Genomic DNA, 17500 nt, shown 5'->3' with positions numbered 1-17500 from the left:
AGAGAGAGAGGAGGCACAAGAGAGACAGACAGAGAGAGGAGGCACAAGACAGACAGAGAGAGAGAGGAGGCACAAGAGAGACAGAGGAAAAGGGTGAGACAGACGTGAAACTGATTAGTGCTATGTGGGAGGAAGGATGTCATGGGCACACGCTCATATCAGTATTAACCCAAAGAGGAACCAAGCCTGGGCTCTACCAGCTTGACTGGCCATACAGAAACTCTGGTGGTTAACAGCAGGATGGAAATAGAACTAGCGTGACTGAGCAGAGCACGCCAGGCTCATATCTCACCGCGAGTTTGAAGGTCTGGATGGGCTCGCCGTCCTGGTCATAAGAGAACGTTCCCAGAAGGGTGCCTTCCTCGTGCTCATTGGACATACCCTGGTGACAGGATGGATGACAAGGCATTGAGGAACAGGCATATGACTATAGGATGACTGCATTCCTGAAAACAAACGAGTCACGAGTATTTTGAGTGAAACTTTGAGGGGACTTACATAGACAGCAAATTTGCGGGGTGCGCTGTCGATGCGTCCGGTGGGAGACAGGGCCTTGGGGAGGTGCTCCAGGGTGACATGAGTGATGCGCACTGGGTAGGACAGGGCGATCACCAGGAAACCCTCAGCCCCGCGGAACGCCCAACATTTCCCAGGGTACAGTTCAGGCTGCAGTAGATTGGAGCACAAACCAGTGTGTGAGTGTGTATGTTGTGTGAGTGAGTGTGGTGTGTGATTGTGGTGTGTGTGTGTGAGTGTTGTGTGTGTGTGTGTGTGAGTGTGTGTGTGTGTGTGTGTGTGTGTGTGTGTGTGTGAGTGAGTGTTGTGTGTGTGTGAGAGAGCGTTGTGTGTGTGAGTGTGTGTTATGTGTGTGAGTGTGTGTGACTGTTGTGTGTCTGTGATGTTTTGTGTGTCTGCATATTGAAGGTGTTTTTCTGTTGGCAACCCACAAAACCCACAACATGGCGTCAACAATACGCTGCCATCAGTTAGCAAGCCAGTTAGCTTTTAACCCGGCCAGCCATGCTGTTGTTAGGTATTATCTAGCTAGTCATGCTGTTGTTAGGTATTATCTAGCTAGTCATGCTGTTGTTAGGTATTATCTAGCTAGTCATGCTGTTTTTAGGTATTATCTAGCTAGTCATGCTGTTGTTAGGGTGCTATCTAGCTAGCGCACTAGTTAAACACAAAAACTCTCTAATGCCTCTGGACACAAACACACAAAATTGATATACAGTACTGTAAATTCTGTGAAGACAGAGTGGTAGGTCTATGACTATTCCTAAAATGCAGAGATGGATGGATGGAGCTGGGAAGAGAGACTCGAGCCGTACCTGAATGACAGTGCGGGGGCTCTCAGAGTGATACCACAGGGGGAACCCAAAGACGCTCAGACAGGCAGACCTGGTCCGGTAGGTCTCAGAACACCGTGTGTTGACCACACTCGCACCTAGATTTATACACACATGCACACGCACACGCACACGCGCACACATGCAGAGGCACAGGGACACACAAACACACACACACAAATTCATAGTTAGAACAACAAGAAAGTTGAAATAAGGAGAGACTGCAGCTTTTGGCCAAGTGTTATCCTACCAGAAGACTCCAGTGCATAGTCAGCCATGCCAATCCCGTCAGCTCTGTATAAACTCAAGGCTCGGTGCACGATCTGTTCCACATCCTGTTCCACACACAAAACACAAATATGACACATTAGAAACAGGAAGCTGCACACCTGGGTCTCCCGTGAGATTCCAGCTGTTTCGGCATGATGTCACAGGAATCAGTAGACTGAGACAGAGCGGTTGACAAAATGGAACTATTGTGATCAAATAATATACAGCAGTGGCGCCATCTGGTGGGGTTCAATGCCAAATTCATTTCAACAGGTGGGATCAAAGGGGTTGAAGGTCTGCAGGTTACGCATTGGGAAGCTTTAACAGATTGTAGCTTGAAGAGGCAGTATTTGATGGCATAACATTAATCACTGAATTATAAAAAAGTCTGTTTATTTTGCCTTTTTGAAACTGAACTGATTGTGTCCCACTTGGCCACAGAATACAGTATGTGGTTTTGGACACAGAATACAGTATGTGGTTTTGGCCACAGAATACAGTATGTGGTTTTGGCCACAGAATACAGTATGTGGTTTTGGACACAGAATACAGTATGTGGTTTTGGACAAAGAATACAGTATGTGGTTTTGAACACAGAATGCAGTATGCGGTTCTGGACGTGAGCTGACTCTGGCTGCTTGGCTGCCTCCTCCTCCTCCTCCTCACCTGAACAGTGATGGCCCCCACACCCTCCCTCTGCAGCGTCTCTCCCACGGTCCTCCAGGTGTCAGTCTTCTCCCTCTCTTTCTCCTCTGCCAGCCTCTTTAGCAGTTGCTGCTCCAGAGCCTCCAGCGCCCCCTGCAGATGAGGCTGCAGCACTACGTCCTCGGGCAGAGGCAGGGGTTGGCGCTCAGAGGAAAGCTTGTCCAGGAGCCAGGTGGCCATGTCCTCCCTTAACTGGGCAGCAGCCTGGCAGATCAGCCAAGGGCAACGGAGCGTTAATGACACTAAACACTAATGTTAATCTGCTGTCAGTTACTTGAGGTGAATGTGTCTGCGGAAACATGGTGTTCTTGTACTACAACTGGTAGGCCAAGGTGCTGACAGCACCAAGTTCATTGGCTCAATATCTGGGGAGCGCTGGGCTCAATATCTGAGGAACACTAATGTAAAAGTGTAAATGTCTTTTATACTAGAAGTTGCGTTGGACACAAATGTGAATGAATGTAAAATCTATAATGAAGTAGATAGACTGCTAGTGTATTGTACAATAGAGGCATACAAACCATGTCAATAATGATATAAATATTACAGGTTTGAGGGTTAGGATCCTTATTGACAAGAAAATGAGAAGGGATATATACATGTGTGTGTGTGTGCAAAGAGTTATAACAGTGTAAAGTTTTTAGATGTATATGGAACTAGTCTACAATGTGGAGTTGTGCATGTGTGTTTGTGTGTAACAGAGCCTGTTTAAAAACTAAACAAATCTGGGGGTCAATACTTTGATTTGAGAATCTTCCTGGGATGTGATCCTCTTCTGGACTGAATCTGAGGCAGCACGAAGGTCGGATACTTCAGTTCTCAGCTGTGTAATCTGTTGCTGGACCCCTGCGATCTCCTGACCCATGGAGCTCTGCTGCTCCAGATGAACACTAGAGGGAGACAGAGCGCTGTAAGACTTTCTAATAAAGTGCCAGCACTCACCCTGCTAGGCCAGAACTGAACAGTCTGCCAAGTCACCACTAAGTCACAGCTAGATCACAATAAAAGGCTTTGTGAGAGTGCATTGCAGTGTTAGATGCTTATGTTGGTAGTGTACTTTGCCTAAACACATGTATGATGTCTTAATGTGACAAGCAACAGCCTGGCATCAGTAGTCTCATGTTGCTCTGTTGAAGAGGCATGGAAGGAGCATGTTTAACTCTGTTTAACTTAAAGAGTTCCTTGGCCTGACTCACCTGCTCATTTTCACTCTCTCATTTAGAAGATTCTGAACATCACTCTGCAGCATCTAAAACCAGACGTCAAGCCACAGAGTTAGAGCGTTCATAATCTAAACCTGGAAGTGTATTTCCTGTTTGACTAAGTGACTATGACAACAAGAAAATAAAACAGAGGAACGAAGTAACTAAATGAAGTCTCTGGGTGTGAGAGTACGTGTGATTCAGATCATTTCCTTTTTCTTTCTCACCTCGGTTGCGTGCAGCTGTTTCTGTTCATCCTGTTTCAGAAGACTGATCTCTCTCTGAAACCACAAACACACTCCAGTCAACACAATCATCCAGCCACAGTAAGAAAGCACCACAGAGTTCTGCCCTGATCATCCAGCCACAGTAAGAAAGCACCACAGAGTTCTGCCCTGATCATCCAGCCACAGTAAGAAAGCACCACAGAGTTCGGCCCTGTTCTCCATCCACAGTAAGAAAGCACCACAGAGTTCTGCCCTGTTCTCCACGCTCTTTATCTGCTTTCTATTCGGCTCTAAAGCCTTCTTTCTCCCATACCTTGACACTCTCCAGATCTCGGGACGTGTGTTCAGACCACCTTGCCTCTTGCTCCCGCAGCTGCTTGTAGATCTCCTCCTTGAGTGTGGACAGACTGCCAGAAGAGATGCCATCCTATCAGAAAAGAGAGAGAGGGATGTGAGGAAAGAGAAGGAAACAATAACGCCACGCTCAGAAGATGGATGTGTGTGTGTTGGGGGGGGATGTGACGCGCTGCAAACACATGTGGTTTGGAGCAGAGCACACGCTGTTCGGAAAGTCACACAGGAAGCGGAAGAGAAGTAGAGCAAGAGACTGATACTGTTATGACAACCAGGCTTGAACACAGCTCTGAGCACTAAAGCTTCCATCACATTGTGCATGTACAGATCCTGTCTGATCCGGACACATTTTTTAACATGGCCTCCAAAACTAAATAAATACCAAATATTGTTACAAATGATCAAATCCAGCCATATGTAATAAAGTGTAGTTTGCTCTTTCCCTAAATCAGTATAGAACACTAGTACATGCAGATGTTTTGCAGCTGTACGCACACTGTGGATGCAGTAGCTTTGTGTATGTTATGATGACATCTTAAACAGAGTAGTTAACACATTCTCTATTAGCAGGGACTCACATTCACTCCAGACTGGACGGGGGTTGGCTGGGCTTGGGCTGGTTTGCTCCTCACAGACATCTGAGCCAAACTGCGTGAGAGGTGGGGATAGCAGCACCAGCTGCCTGCAAGCCAAGGCAGGGGCGAGAGAACATATCACTGGACTGGGGGTCTATTTTAGTCAGAGAGACCGTGGAATTCATTGTGGAGGAAGAACTCACCGAATGCCAGAAGGAGGAAGAGGAGGAAGAGGAGGATAGCCTTCCTCACGCCCGCAGTTCGTCTGAGGGGGGGGGAATGAGTCAGTCATCTCACACAAACAAAAGACCAACAATGCTGAGTTACTTTATAATATATGTGCATGGAGATTGAGAATGCTACTGTTGATAGAAATGCATGGGGCACGATAACCTTGAAGATACTCTCCAGTTTTAAAGTAAAAGAACCCACACACACACACACACACACACACACACACACACACACACACACACACACACACACACACACACACACACACACACACACACACACACACACACACACACACACAGACCCTATTACCTGCTGAGCAGAAACACATCCAGGTATGATATTCCTGAGGTGAGGCGGTACCATGCAGAGCCCAGCCCCCAGTACACCATCACCAGAGATTGGGCTGGAAAAACACAACAACATAGGAATGCATTGAACAACCACGCAACAACCAGCTCATCGTTGGAGGGAGCGTTAGCTGCAAGTTAAACTAAGTACCAGACCAACATAGTTAAACAGGAACAATGGATTTGCAGCTGAAACCATAGATTAGTTAGAAGCAGGCTTCAAAAAGTCATATTTACAGTCCCAGTCCAGATGGAAATGCAAGAGCTGGCCTAATTATTTCTCTGACAGAAGCTCCAAACGATAGGATCTGACACAGTTAGAGATTGTCTTCAAGGATTCTGGGACACAGGCAGGAATGAAAGTGAGTGAGTAGAGGGGTAGGGGGTGGGTGTATCACCCACGCCTCTACTGAAGAGGCATCTACACTGTACTGTCTATGATTCATGATAATCTTCATTAGTTAGAAGACACACCTTCCATTAAATTATCTGGGAACAGTCTAGACATTCTAACAATCATTGTGGGAAGTAGTAGGTATATTAACTGACAATACACAACATCACATTTAGTAACACCCACTTCTCTCCTCTGTTCTTCTTTGAGACAAAGACAACCCTATTCAGAAGGCCAACTGAAAGACAGCTATTCTACATCCTGCTTCTGTTTTGGAGGTTCTGTTGTGTTTGTTTAGTTTTTCAGTTTCAATTTGAGTTATTTCCTGAGTTTCCTGAGTACTACATCAGTGTGAAGTGTACTCTTGTGAGTAAGAGGCCTCCAACTACAGAAGACAGGTGGGAGAAACAGAGACAGACAGACAGACAGACAGACAGACAGACAGACAGACAGACAGACAGACAGGGTGTGTGGAGAGAGAGAGAGTCAGACAGACAGACAGGGTGTGTGGAGAGAGAGAGAGTCAGACAGACAGACAGACAGACGGGCTGTGGAGGGAGAAACAGACAGACAGGCAGGGTGTGAGGAGGGAGAAACAGACAGACAGACAGACAGACAGACAGGGTGTGTGGAGGGAGAAACAGACAGACAGACAGACAGACAGACAGGGTGTGGAGGGAGAGACAGAAAGACACAGACAGACAGACAGGGTGTGTGGAGGGGGAGACAGACAGGGGGTGTGGAGGGCTCACCAGGAGATCTGAGAGCGTCTTTCAAGGCAAACTCTGGTTCTGCGGGAGACTGGAGGGAACCTGGGAAACAGGATACAGGAAGAGGAGGCCAGCCACTGTCAGACAGCGCGACTATCAGGGACGGAACAGGTGACTGCGGTTTGAGGGATGGGTGCTAAAGAAAGCCTTTCAGCTTTAGACTATTTCTATGGCTAGTGGAGGGGCACTGACAACACAACATGACAAACAAATCCTCCTTATCTAAGCAGAGTGTTGCTAGAGATCAGGAGGATATACCAACTCCTCAGCAGGACAATGAGAAACAGATAATAGGTGGCATGAGAGGTTGTTCACCTCAGCCCACAGTCTATCCACTGCAGGACAAATGACTGTGTAAACAAATCCAAAAAACTGTTTGCTTTTCTCTTTTCTCTGAATGTTTGAATGTATTTTAACACACTGAGACTAACGTGCTTTTGAAGAGATTATTCCACTTTTCTAACGCATCCACTGCCAATAAACTGCCCACCCAGGTCCAATACTGTTTGAAACCCACACACAGATACACAGCACAGAATGTAGCCCACAGAAGAGACTCATCACTTCCCACCCCCACACTCTCCCACACTCACTGGAGGTGGTGGGGCTGACACTGGCGCTGAGGCTGGGTTTGTAGAAGGCCTCCTCGGAGGAGGAGTACCCGGAGGAGAAGCCTGGAGCCTCCTGATGGAGGTGGCGACTGCTGCTGCTGGAGCTGGACCTCGCTATGGGAGCACGCAGCACTGAGGCCGACACACCTGAGAGAGACAGACAGGTCAGGAGAGAGAGGAGAGACAGAGAGAGAGGGGCAGAGAGAGGGAGACAGAGAGAGGGAGACAGAGAGAGGGGGAGACAGAGAGAGGGGGAGACAGAGAGAGAGAGAGAGAGAGAGGGAGAGAGAGGGAGGCAGGGAGAGAGGATAACAGAGAGAGAGGGAGACAGAGAGAGAGAGACAGACAGAGAGGGAGAGAGGGAGACAGAGAGAGGGGGACAGAGAGATGGAAACAGAGAGAGGGAGATAGAGAGAGGGAGACAGAGAGAGGGAGACAGAGAGAGGGAGGCAGGGAGAGAGGGAGGGAGAGAGGGAGGGAGAGAGAGAGAGAGGGAGGCAGGGAGAGAGAGAGGGAAACCAAAGAAGGAGAAGCAAAGATCCACGAGGAAAGAGAGACAGTGGGAGAAAGTGGAGTGTTTATCCCCCAACTTCAAACTGGATGATAGTAGGAACAGGAAGTGATGGCTCACTGGGGTATCTCTCCGTCGGGATGGACTCGCTGCTTTGGTTCACCGTCTCACTAGACACGCTGCTGCCACGGCTGGAGGTTCGAGAGGAGCCCCCCGGCTTACGGCCCCCTCCAGCCTTCCTTTTGAAGATTCTGGAAACGTAAAGGAAAATGTTACCATCTCACAGACACAAGATGAGAGCCGGAGGAGAATGAACACACATACACACAGACACAGACACACACACACACCCACACACACACACACACACACACACACACACAAACACACTCACAAGTCCACACCCAATCCCCTACCCACCTGACGGGAGTCTCTCTGTAGGAGACCTGGCCAGTGGAGCCCGTGGAGCTTGTGCTCGCTGCATCATCGTCGGGCAGATCCTTGGTGCCTAATCTAGCACTCCTCCTCGACATCTCTGTGAGGGAACGAGAGAATGGAGAGAAGAGCTTCAGTGAAAGGACATCTCTGGGAGGGAACGAGAGAATGGAGAGAAGAGCTTCAGTGAAAGGACACGGAGAGAGAGAGGCACAAGCACACATGCACACATGCAATTACGCATTCTGGTAAGTGCCACCTGCTGTCACCAGGGACATAGGCTTGACCTCTCATCACCCGGCACATTAACACTCTCCTGACAGAGAGCTGCTTAACACCAACACATTACCAACATGGTGGCGAGGTGGGAGGCGAGTCAGGGAGAGAGGGAGAGAGAGAGAGAGAGAGAGAGAGACAGGGACAGATACGAGCTAAACATTGACAAAAAGTTAAATGTATCATAACATAGAAACAGAAAATAGCAAACTGACCACAGATACAGTTAGAGAAGAGAACTGGAGACATCCACCTGGCTATACAGTTGGGGATTGTGTCTACACTGTTTCAAGCCTGGGGTGTCCAAACCTGAGGAGGTCCCTGCCTCTTAACATGGAGTGATTAAGAAAGCAGACAAACACCCAGACCCCTCACATGGGTGTCACTACCAGGAGCCATCTCTGACAGATGCCTGCAGTTAGCTAATCCCTAATCTGTAATCCCAGGCTAATCTGGAAGGCTGCATGGCTGTGTGTCTGCTAGTCACCCTTGGCCAGATCAGGACACTGGGACAGTAAGACTGGGAGACACACAGACAGGGGCTGGGCGGGGGCCTGGCGGGGCGGGGCACGGCCGGGCGGGGCCAGACGGGAAACGTCCACCTCATGGCGTGAGCACGTGTGCCCCAAACCTGCTCTGCACTCCACACAGTTCAGATCTAAATGATTAAACCGCAGGCAGCCGGTCGGCCAGTTAGTGACGCCATACCAGAATAGCCACTTGGAGTACTTTCAAATGTCTGGGACAATATGTTTCATTGTTGCAACCCATTCTTATGACCTTGGGGTTATATAATGGGTATAAAGGCTGGATGAATTTGACTGTTCAAACTGTTGAAATAGGTCTGCTCTCACAGCACCTGCATATCTCTCGTGGAGACACACACAAACACAAAGCTTCTCATGTGAGGCTGAAATCCAACCTGATCAGGGGATTCAGTACAATATACAAGGTGCACAACGGAGCCATTGATGTACTCCCATGAAAAGGCCCTTTCTCTTAGTTCCCCTGCAAATCCAAAGCCGTCATTTGAACTGATCCCACTCACACGACCAAGTCTCATTCGCTAATTTACAGCACATGCTAATGCTAATGTGGAAGCTGCTCTGGTGGCCGTTGGCCTGCTAGTGTGTGTCTGCAGGAAGCAGCCTTCAGCAGCAGAAGGAGGCTAGCAGTGTGTGGGTGTGAAAGAGAGAGTGATGACTCCAGACAGAAGAAGCAACATGACCTACAGCCCTGTAGATGTGAACGCTGCCCAGATGGGTGAAGGGCTAACGGCATTGTTATGCAGGAAATCTGCTATTCAAAGCAACTTTAAAGCAGCAATAAGGAGTTCTGTTTCAAAACTAGCAAGCTATCTACCTAAAAGCCATGTAGGTAGCCTAAACCTCAATGGATTTATATGTGATGTTAACAAGAAAGCAAATACATTACAGTCATTTTAGATGCTAAGCTTTTGAGTGGAAGAAAACAGGAAGATAGATTTCAACACCAATAATAGCACGCTGAAATAAACGAGGAGGCCTAAACTACAAATGAGGCCCCGCTCCGACTTCCTGTGTGTACACTTTAGTCTCATTTGTCTTGGCCCCGACTAACGTGTATCCTTTTCCCATCCCTCCCTGTGGTTAATCAGACAAATTAGGCTTCTGTAAATCTTCTCCGTGGCCATAGTTTCTCCTCCTTTTAAGTAATACACTTTCAAATCCAACCAATCATCAGCCACTTAGTTTTGCTCCTGCCTCCTTTCGCTGAGTTCCTCTTCCTCCTCTTCTGCTACACCACCCTCCCTAACCTTTCACAATAGACACTATGCTTTGTAATACCCTCCCTAACCTTTCACAATACACACTATGCTTTATAATACCCTCCCTAACCTCTAACAATACACACTATGCTTTATAATACCCTCCCTAACCTTTCACATTACACACCATGCTTGAATGTCCCCACATATTCTTAAATATCAGCCTTCTACCTTACCTTACATTCCATTTTAATCTTTCACAGGAAAAATAAACAAAATGAGAACCACTTTAACACAGAATAATATGAGGACACAAAAATGCATGCATAGTGTGTGTGTGTGTGTGTGTGTGTGTGTGTGTGTGTGTGTGTGTGTGTGTGTGTGTGTGTGTGTGTGTGTGTATGTGTGTGTGTGTATGTGTGTGATCTTGGGAGGTGGCATGCTTCCAGTGCAGTGTGCAGTGGTGGGCAGCCGCCACAAGAGCAGGCAACAGCACGCACTCATGCACCCACCACACTGATCTAATGAAGTAATTGGCCAATGAATCCACTGCCTGCAAAGCCATTCTCTCTGTAGTGGGAGCGTGCGGGTGGCTGGAGTTATCTGCATTTATCTGGATTGCTTTTTGGGTGGGTCGAGAAGGGCGGTGGCAAGGCTGGTCAGTGGTGGAGCATGACAAAGCAGAGAGAGAGGGGCGAGCGAGCGATCGCCACGTTTTAAGATGCAGTGTAAGCACAAAGTCAACCCTGCTGAGAGGCAGAGGTGCAGAATGAATAGCAAAGAGAAAATGAGGGTCACTGACTTTGCAGCAACTGCGACTGAGTCAACTGAGGATAAATATTTGGAATGTGTAATTAACTCCCCCTCAAAAGAGTTCTGTCTACTGCAAAACCAAGACATCAACAGCAGTCAGTTTGGCCTTCAAACGGAAAATGCTCGGCACACTGTGTGGCATCGAGCAAAACAACACCCATATACAGCAAACTGCAGCCATTAAAACCAAGCCACGCTATTGTACTAGAAGACCTTCTAGCCTAAAAACACACTCTGTATTATTAGATGGTGAAAACACGATGGTGGTGGTGTGTGAGTGTGTGTGTGTGTGTGTGTGTGTGTGTGTGAGAGAGAGGCACCGACAAATGCACAAGAATGCAGAATAAAATGTCCACTGAGGCTTGGCAAACTCCTCGGGAATTTACACTTGTGTTTGTATTTGGCTTAAGTTAAATTCCCATCATGGCCGCATGCTCTTAAATGCACAATGCAAGATGCAATTTATTAGACCCTCTCTTTTTCTTTTGAAGTTAGACAGACATGTTGAGACTTGAAACTCGGCAAGCCATTTCGGGAGTCACTGCTTAATTGCTTGCTCAAGTTCTGGATGCCATCAGCTAACGTTATTACTGCCTAGCTAATTCAATGCCGCTTGCCAACGAATTGCGGCCAGGTTTTGTCTTTAACGTTAACGTTACTCACTATCTTCAGTTTTCCCCTCACAGAATAAGATAAGGCGAGCTAGCAAAGAACATAAATACTCTATGTGAAGTTTCTATTTAGGATGACGTTACAGTGTATACGGTAGCTAATGTTAGACGTAGCATTAAGTGTTAAGAGTAATACGCCAGTCTCTACTTACCCATTGGATTCATATCACCGTTAGAAGTCGTCGGTGACGGCATTCAGGCAGATCTGTCAGATGTCACTCTAACATCAACTACCAGTCAGAAGCTAGCCAGCACAAAAACATGTAAGGAGTTTCAACATCTGACTTCAACGTCTAACTTACGGATTTAATTAAGCTGTTCGTGTCTGCTAATTGCTCACGACCTCAGAATAAGAAGTATACGAAGCAAAGACGTCCCAATCGCTACCTGGGCGCTGCCACCACAGACGTACACACGTAGCTAGAATAAAAAGTGACAACGGCACCAGGAAGAGTCACTTGACAGTTGCTGTAGACGTCACAGCCTCAGCCCTTACGTCGCTTTGTTTTCATCGTGCTGGCACAACAACGTACCCTACAACGCCCCCTAGAGAGAGCAGTCAACTATTACAGTCTTCAGTACAGTGACGTTAAATAAGCATTATGGAGTTTTTAGTCTACAACTACCTAGCTACCCAAACGCTTGCGAAAACCTTGCGAACAGGCACTCGTGTTACTCCCCTTAGCCAATCCTTGCTTGATTGGATATTGGTGTCACATCCACAAAGATTCTTACAGTCAGGGGTCTTATCAGACTGCATGAGTGATCATTCAATTGTATACTGTATTTGGAAAATTAAATTTCCCAAATTACCACCTAAACTAATTAAAATAAGACAGTATAAGAAAATGAATGTAAATTAGTTTAGTGAGGACTTGGTTGCAATTAATTGGGACAGGTATCAACTAATACCAGATGTTCAAAATGCCTGGGAGTTTTTTTATTCAGAACTAATTACAGTTAAAAATAAGCATGCTCCCTTTAAAACAGTCAAAGTTAAAGGAAGGCATCTGCCCTGGGTATCCTCTGACCTTATAAGTATTTTCAGACAAAGAGATAACTCTTGGGCCAAATTTCGTAAGACCAAGGATCCGGTTGACTGGGAACAGTACAGACACCTGAGAAATAAAAGCAAAACTATGACTAGAAATGCTAAATCTAACTATTTCAAAGAATCTCTTGATCATAACTTCAAAAACCCTAAGCAATTCTGGAAAACAATAAAATCTGTAACTAATGTTTCAGATAAACCTCCCCTTAATCAGATAAGGAACAACAATATCATACTAACGGATCCATTCTTGTGTCATCTGTCTGTTCTGCTCTTATATCTAACCCTTCGTCTAGCGATGCTTTCAAAATGGTAAGCCCTCCCCGTAATAGTTGTTTCTTCTCATTCAGAGAAATTACACCAGCTGAAGTCCAGAATGCAATTAACGAGCTAAAGGTTAGTAGTGGGCCCGGCCTGGATGGCATTGAATCAAAATTTCTTAGGCTTTCATCTCATGTCCTTATGTTCCCTCTTTGTGATCTTTTTAACTTGTCTTTAGCCACTTGTGACATACCGGCCATTTGGAAATGTTCACGTATTACCCCCTTACACAAAGGAGGTGATGCACTTGAACCTAATAACTACCGACCTATTTCAATTATATGTTCTATTGCTAAAGTTTTTGAAAAATTAATTTATAATCAATTGTCAAGTTATCTTAACAGGAACAATATCTTGTCCCCCTATCAATCAGGCTTTCGATCCAACCACTCTACCTCAAAAGCTTTGTTAAAACTAACTAATGATATTTTTTCTGCTTCAAATGATTCTAAACTAACAGGTGCCATCTTTATTGATCTGACTAAGGCTTTTGATTTGGTTGACCACTACCTCCTTTTGGACAAGCTCTATTCCATTGGTCTGTCTCGCAATGCATTGCTCTGGTTTAACTCCTATCTCCATAATAGAAAACAATGTGTTGTCATACAAGGTTCTAAATCTGACACAACCTTACAAAAATATGGTGTGCCACAAGGCTCAACTCTTGGTCCACTCTTGTTCTCTATTTTTATCAATGACCTCTCCTCATTCTGCTCTGATTGTTGTGTCCAGCTCTATGCTGATGACACAGTGTTATACACATCGCAAACAGACACATTTCAAATTCAATCTACCTTGCAATCTGGATTTAATTCTCTACAACACTGGCTGGCAGCAAATAAACTGTTACTCAACAAAACTAAATCTCACACCATGATTTTTGGCACTCAACAAAATATTAAAACAAAGTTCAAATCCTCTTCATATATGATCACCTGTCTCGATGGTACACCACTGAAAAAAGTTGAACACATAAAATATCTTGGACTCTGGTTAGACTGTGGACTATCATTTAAATATCACATTGATCACACCATAAAGAAACTGAATTTTTGCCTTAGTGTCCTCTACAGATCTAAACACTGTTTTTCATTTGCTGTTAGGAAGAGACTTGCTTCACAACTCATATTACCAATTCTCGACTATGCAGATGGTGTTTATATGGTGGCCTCAAAAACAAATCTCCATCCTCTTAATACTGTGTATAATAGATTGTGTAGGTTAATCCTTGGCTGTCCTTTCACAACCCACCACTGTACAATGTATGAAACACTTAACTTTCCCCCTCTCAATATAAGAAGACAGTTGCATTGGTATCACTTTATTTTTAAATGTAATTATTTCAACTACCCTCTTTACTTAAATAATTTATTTGTACCAGTCTCATCTCATTACAATTTAAGACATGCCTCTCAAATCTGTTGGTAAAATGGCTTTTGAGTTTAAAGCACCATTAGACTGGAACAATCTACCAGGAAATATTCGGTCAATTTCATCATTACCTGTGTTCAAAAATGCTCTTTCTTCTTATTATGCAAACTGCTGCAAATGATTCAATTAATATCTTCTTATATATATATATATACATATGTATTTTTATTTAACATTGTGTTGGGGGATGTGACTGCTGGATAAATAGATACAGATAGATTGATATAGATAAATAGTTATAGATAGATAGATATTATTACTACATACATATACAGTATGTATTACTATTATTAACATTAACATTATTATGCTCCTGAGCTGATGATCTGTTGTTGTGCTCTGCTTGGAGCGCAGTCGTATAATTCGTTATGTGTTTGATGTCTTGCTGCAATTCTGCTGATCGTTTGTTGTGTGTTGTTTTTGTTTGTCCTGTCTTATTGTTGTTTCTATGTTTATGTTCATTTAATGTATGTTTACAATCTGATTGTGTTGTGGACCCCCTCGAAAACGAGATGGTACATCTCAAGGGGTTATTCCCAATAAAGATAATTTCCATATAGGCCTATAAAAGCTTGCTAACATGTTGACAGTTGTTGTTTGGCGATGGCTTGGTGCTGTGCATAGTGCATAGCTAAAGGACTAGGGGTAAGGACAGGTGTGTTTATCTGTCCTTCACATTCAGCACTTTAATTCCATTAAAATAATGATACCAAAAGCTTAGTTGCTCATAATTTTTTTTTTTTTTATAAAAAAAAGTGGTAAATTGTTGCATACGGTTGCTTTAAAATATAACTCTAGTCTAGCTGGTTTTACTCTAGCTTCGCTCCTTCAACAACACATTTTATAAGCAGTGTCAAAAGTCTGACTATCCCTAAACCGTCACCATTTGTCTTTTCAAATCTCTCCAATGATTGCCCTCATTTCTCTTTTGTCGCTCTGGCCTACTACGCCCCTATGCTCCCGCTGGCCTTGCTAGGCTGTAGGCCCTACGTGTTGCATGGCACTCCCGGGTGGATGAGAGAAAGCACCCCATCATCCATACCCACGCCATGAACTCACATTTGTGCTTTGGATGCTGGCCATCTTCTTGATTAAATGTAGGCTCATGTTTAATGTCCAGTGCAAATTTGGCCAATTAATGTAACAGATTTAGTTAGCATGCTTTATTGGAATCTCCGTTGAGTCTTTTTTTAAGGCTACTCTCGATCTTATAATCAATTTGTTGTCAGACACACGATGGCGCAATTGAGCTATAATTCATCTTCAAAGTAATGAAAGGTAGTTGCACTTGACTCGGAAAATGCCAGGCTGTTGTTCAGTTGTTGGTTAGGAAGATATCCTTAATATTGTAAAGTACTGAATTAGAAAAGTAAAATGTTATGTAATCCGACTAATACTGCCCCACTAACGTCTAATGCCTCCATGCCACGCAGAAATGTACAGGATATGCAATTTAGAATTGTAATGTGGACGACGCCTTTTTGTATTTAATGACTGTGGAACTATCTATGTTTGTGTTATGATGCAAATACAAACCGCATTGCAGCATTGGAAGGACATTTCCCTCAGAGAATTAAGGTCAAGTGCCTCGATCCAAACCACAGTTTTAGAGTGCTTTCTCTCTGTCAGTCTAAAAATAGGGTCTCACATCCACAGACCATGCGGCTGGAGTGAAATCCTCGACAGAATGATTTCTCAGAAGAAGATGATGAGCCAATATGCTGTCGATTATTTTCACTTTGCATTGTCTCTAAGCGTAATTTTTTGTGTTTTTTTTTTTAAAACAATATTTTTCTGCAGCTGGAGGATGTTCGACAGGGGACAGGGAGCACATCCAAGGGCCAGAAGGTGAGTGGTGTTTTGGCTCTGAGTGCGAGCGCCCCAGCTATGTTGACCTTGGCTCAGGGGGCCCTTGGCTGGCGTTGAGGTGTTCACAAGTGTCTGTGTGGAGCCCAGCACTCCCTGCACTCAGCACTGGAGTGGAAGTGAGACCTTTTTGGTGTGAATGTGCCGTAGGGTGCCTCTTCTTCTGCTTGGGACGAAGCAGCCTCTCAATCATCCGTCCTTGCAGTGTCAACACTAGACAATCACTTCACAGCTGATCAGTCCTGTGCTGCAGTGCTTGTCTGTATTCATTTGATGAAATACAGCAGCCTTGAGCAACCCACAGTGATGCTTATCACAGTAAGTATCACCCCCCCCCCACAATCAACACCACCACCGCCGCCACCACCTCCTCTACCACAAACACACATTAGCTTCAAAACTGTAATCACACAGCACAGTGTTCCCATCGGCTTATCCACACCATTCTGCTCCCCTGCCTCAACACTGCAGGTATCAGAGACACTCCTCTTTCTGAAGAGAGGGAAGGAGGCACAGGAGGAGAGGAGAAGAGAGGAGTGGAGGGTGAGAGGAGAGGAGAGGAGTGAAGAGGAGAAGAGAGGAGTGGAGGGTGAGAGGAGAAGAGATGAGTGGAGAGGAGAAGAGAGGAGAGGAGTGCAGGGTGAGAGGAGAAGAGAGGAGTGGAGGGTGAGAGGAGAAGAGAGGAGTGGAGGGTGAGAGGAGAAGAGAGGAGTGGAGGGTTAGAGGAGAAGAGAGGAGAGGAGAGGAGTGGAGGGTGAGAGGAGAAGAGATGAGTGGAGGGTGAGAGGAGAAGAGAGGAGATGAGAAGAGAGGAGAGGTGAGGAGTGGAGGGTGAGAGGAGAAGAGATGAGTGGAGGGTGAGAGGAGAAGAGAGGAGTGGAGGGTGAGAGAAGAAGAGAGGAGTGGAGGGTTAGAGGAGAAGAGAGGAGAGGAGAGGAGTGGAGGGTGAGAGGAGAAGAGATGAGTGGAGGGTGAGAGGAGAAGAGAGGAGTGGAGGGTGAGAGAAGAAGAGAGGAGTGGAGGGTTAGAGGAGAAGAGAGGAGAGGAGAGGAGTGGAGGGTGAGAGGAGAAGAGATGAGTGGAGGGTGAGAGGAGAAGAGAGGAGATGAGAAGAGAGGAGAGGTGAGGAGTGGAGGGTGAGAGGAGAAGAGATGAGTGGAGGGTGAGAGAAGAAGAGAGGAGAGGAGAAGAGAGGAGTGGAGGGTGAGAGGAGAAGAGAGGAGATGAGAAGAGAGGAGAGGAGTGGAGGGTGAGAGGAGAAGAGATGAGTGGAGGGTGAGAGAAGAAGAGAGGAGAGGAGAAGAGAGGAGTGGAGGGTGAGAGGAGAAGAGAGGAGT

General features: G+C 45.6%; 1 protein-coding gene across 1 annotated transcript in view; it reads right to left on the bottom strand.

Moving 5' to 3' along the window:
• sun2 (Sad1 and UNC84 domain containing 2) overlaps nt 1-11886 on the bottom strand; it is a 16422-nt gene extending 4536 nt beyond the window's left edge. The window contains exons 1-17 of the mRNA XM_080848494.1: nt 11647-11886; nt 7973-8087; nt 7673-7803; nt 7020-7188; nt 6413-6507; nt 5229-5322; nt 4886-4947; nt 4686-4789; nt 4067-4180; nt 3754-3807; nt 3521-3573; nt 3064-3214; nt 2286-2528; nt 1600-1684; nt 1332-1447; nt 499-666; nt 293-382 (exon numbers count right to left, since the gene is read on the bottom strand). Of these exons, the coding sequence (XP_080704620.1) occupies nt 293-382; nt 499-666; nt 1332-1447; nt 1600-1684; nt 2286-2528; nt 3064-3214; nt 3521-3573; nt 3754-3807; nt 4067-4180; nt 4686-4789; nt 4886-4947; nt 5229-5322; nt 6413-6507; nt 7020-7188; nt 7673-7803; nt 7973-8087; nt 11647-11689 (1887 nt within the window). The 5' untranslated portion in view covers nt 11690-11886. The remainder of the gene's footprint in view (nt 1-292; nt 383-498; nt 667-1331; nt 1448-1599; nt 1685-2285; nt 2529-3063; nt 3215-3520; nt 3574-3753; nt 3808-4066; nt 4181-4685; nt 4790-4885; nt 4948-5228; nt 5323-6412; nt 6508-7019; nt 7189-7672; nt 7804-7972; nt 8088-11646) is intronic.
• Nucleotides 11887-17500: the final 5614 nt, after the last annotated feature.

The sequence above is a fragment of the Sprattus sprattus genome (assembly GCF_963457725.1).
Source record: "Sprattus sprattus genome assembly, chromosome: 1".
NCBI classification, from domain to species: Eukaryota; Metazoa; Chordata; class Actinopteri; order Clupeiformes; family Clupeidae; genus Sprattus; species Sprattus sprattus.
Note: the sequence above shows the minus strand (reverse complement) of the source record. Positions and strands in the feature narration are given on the sequence as shown.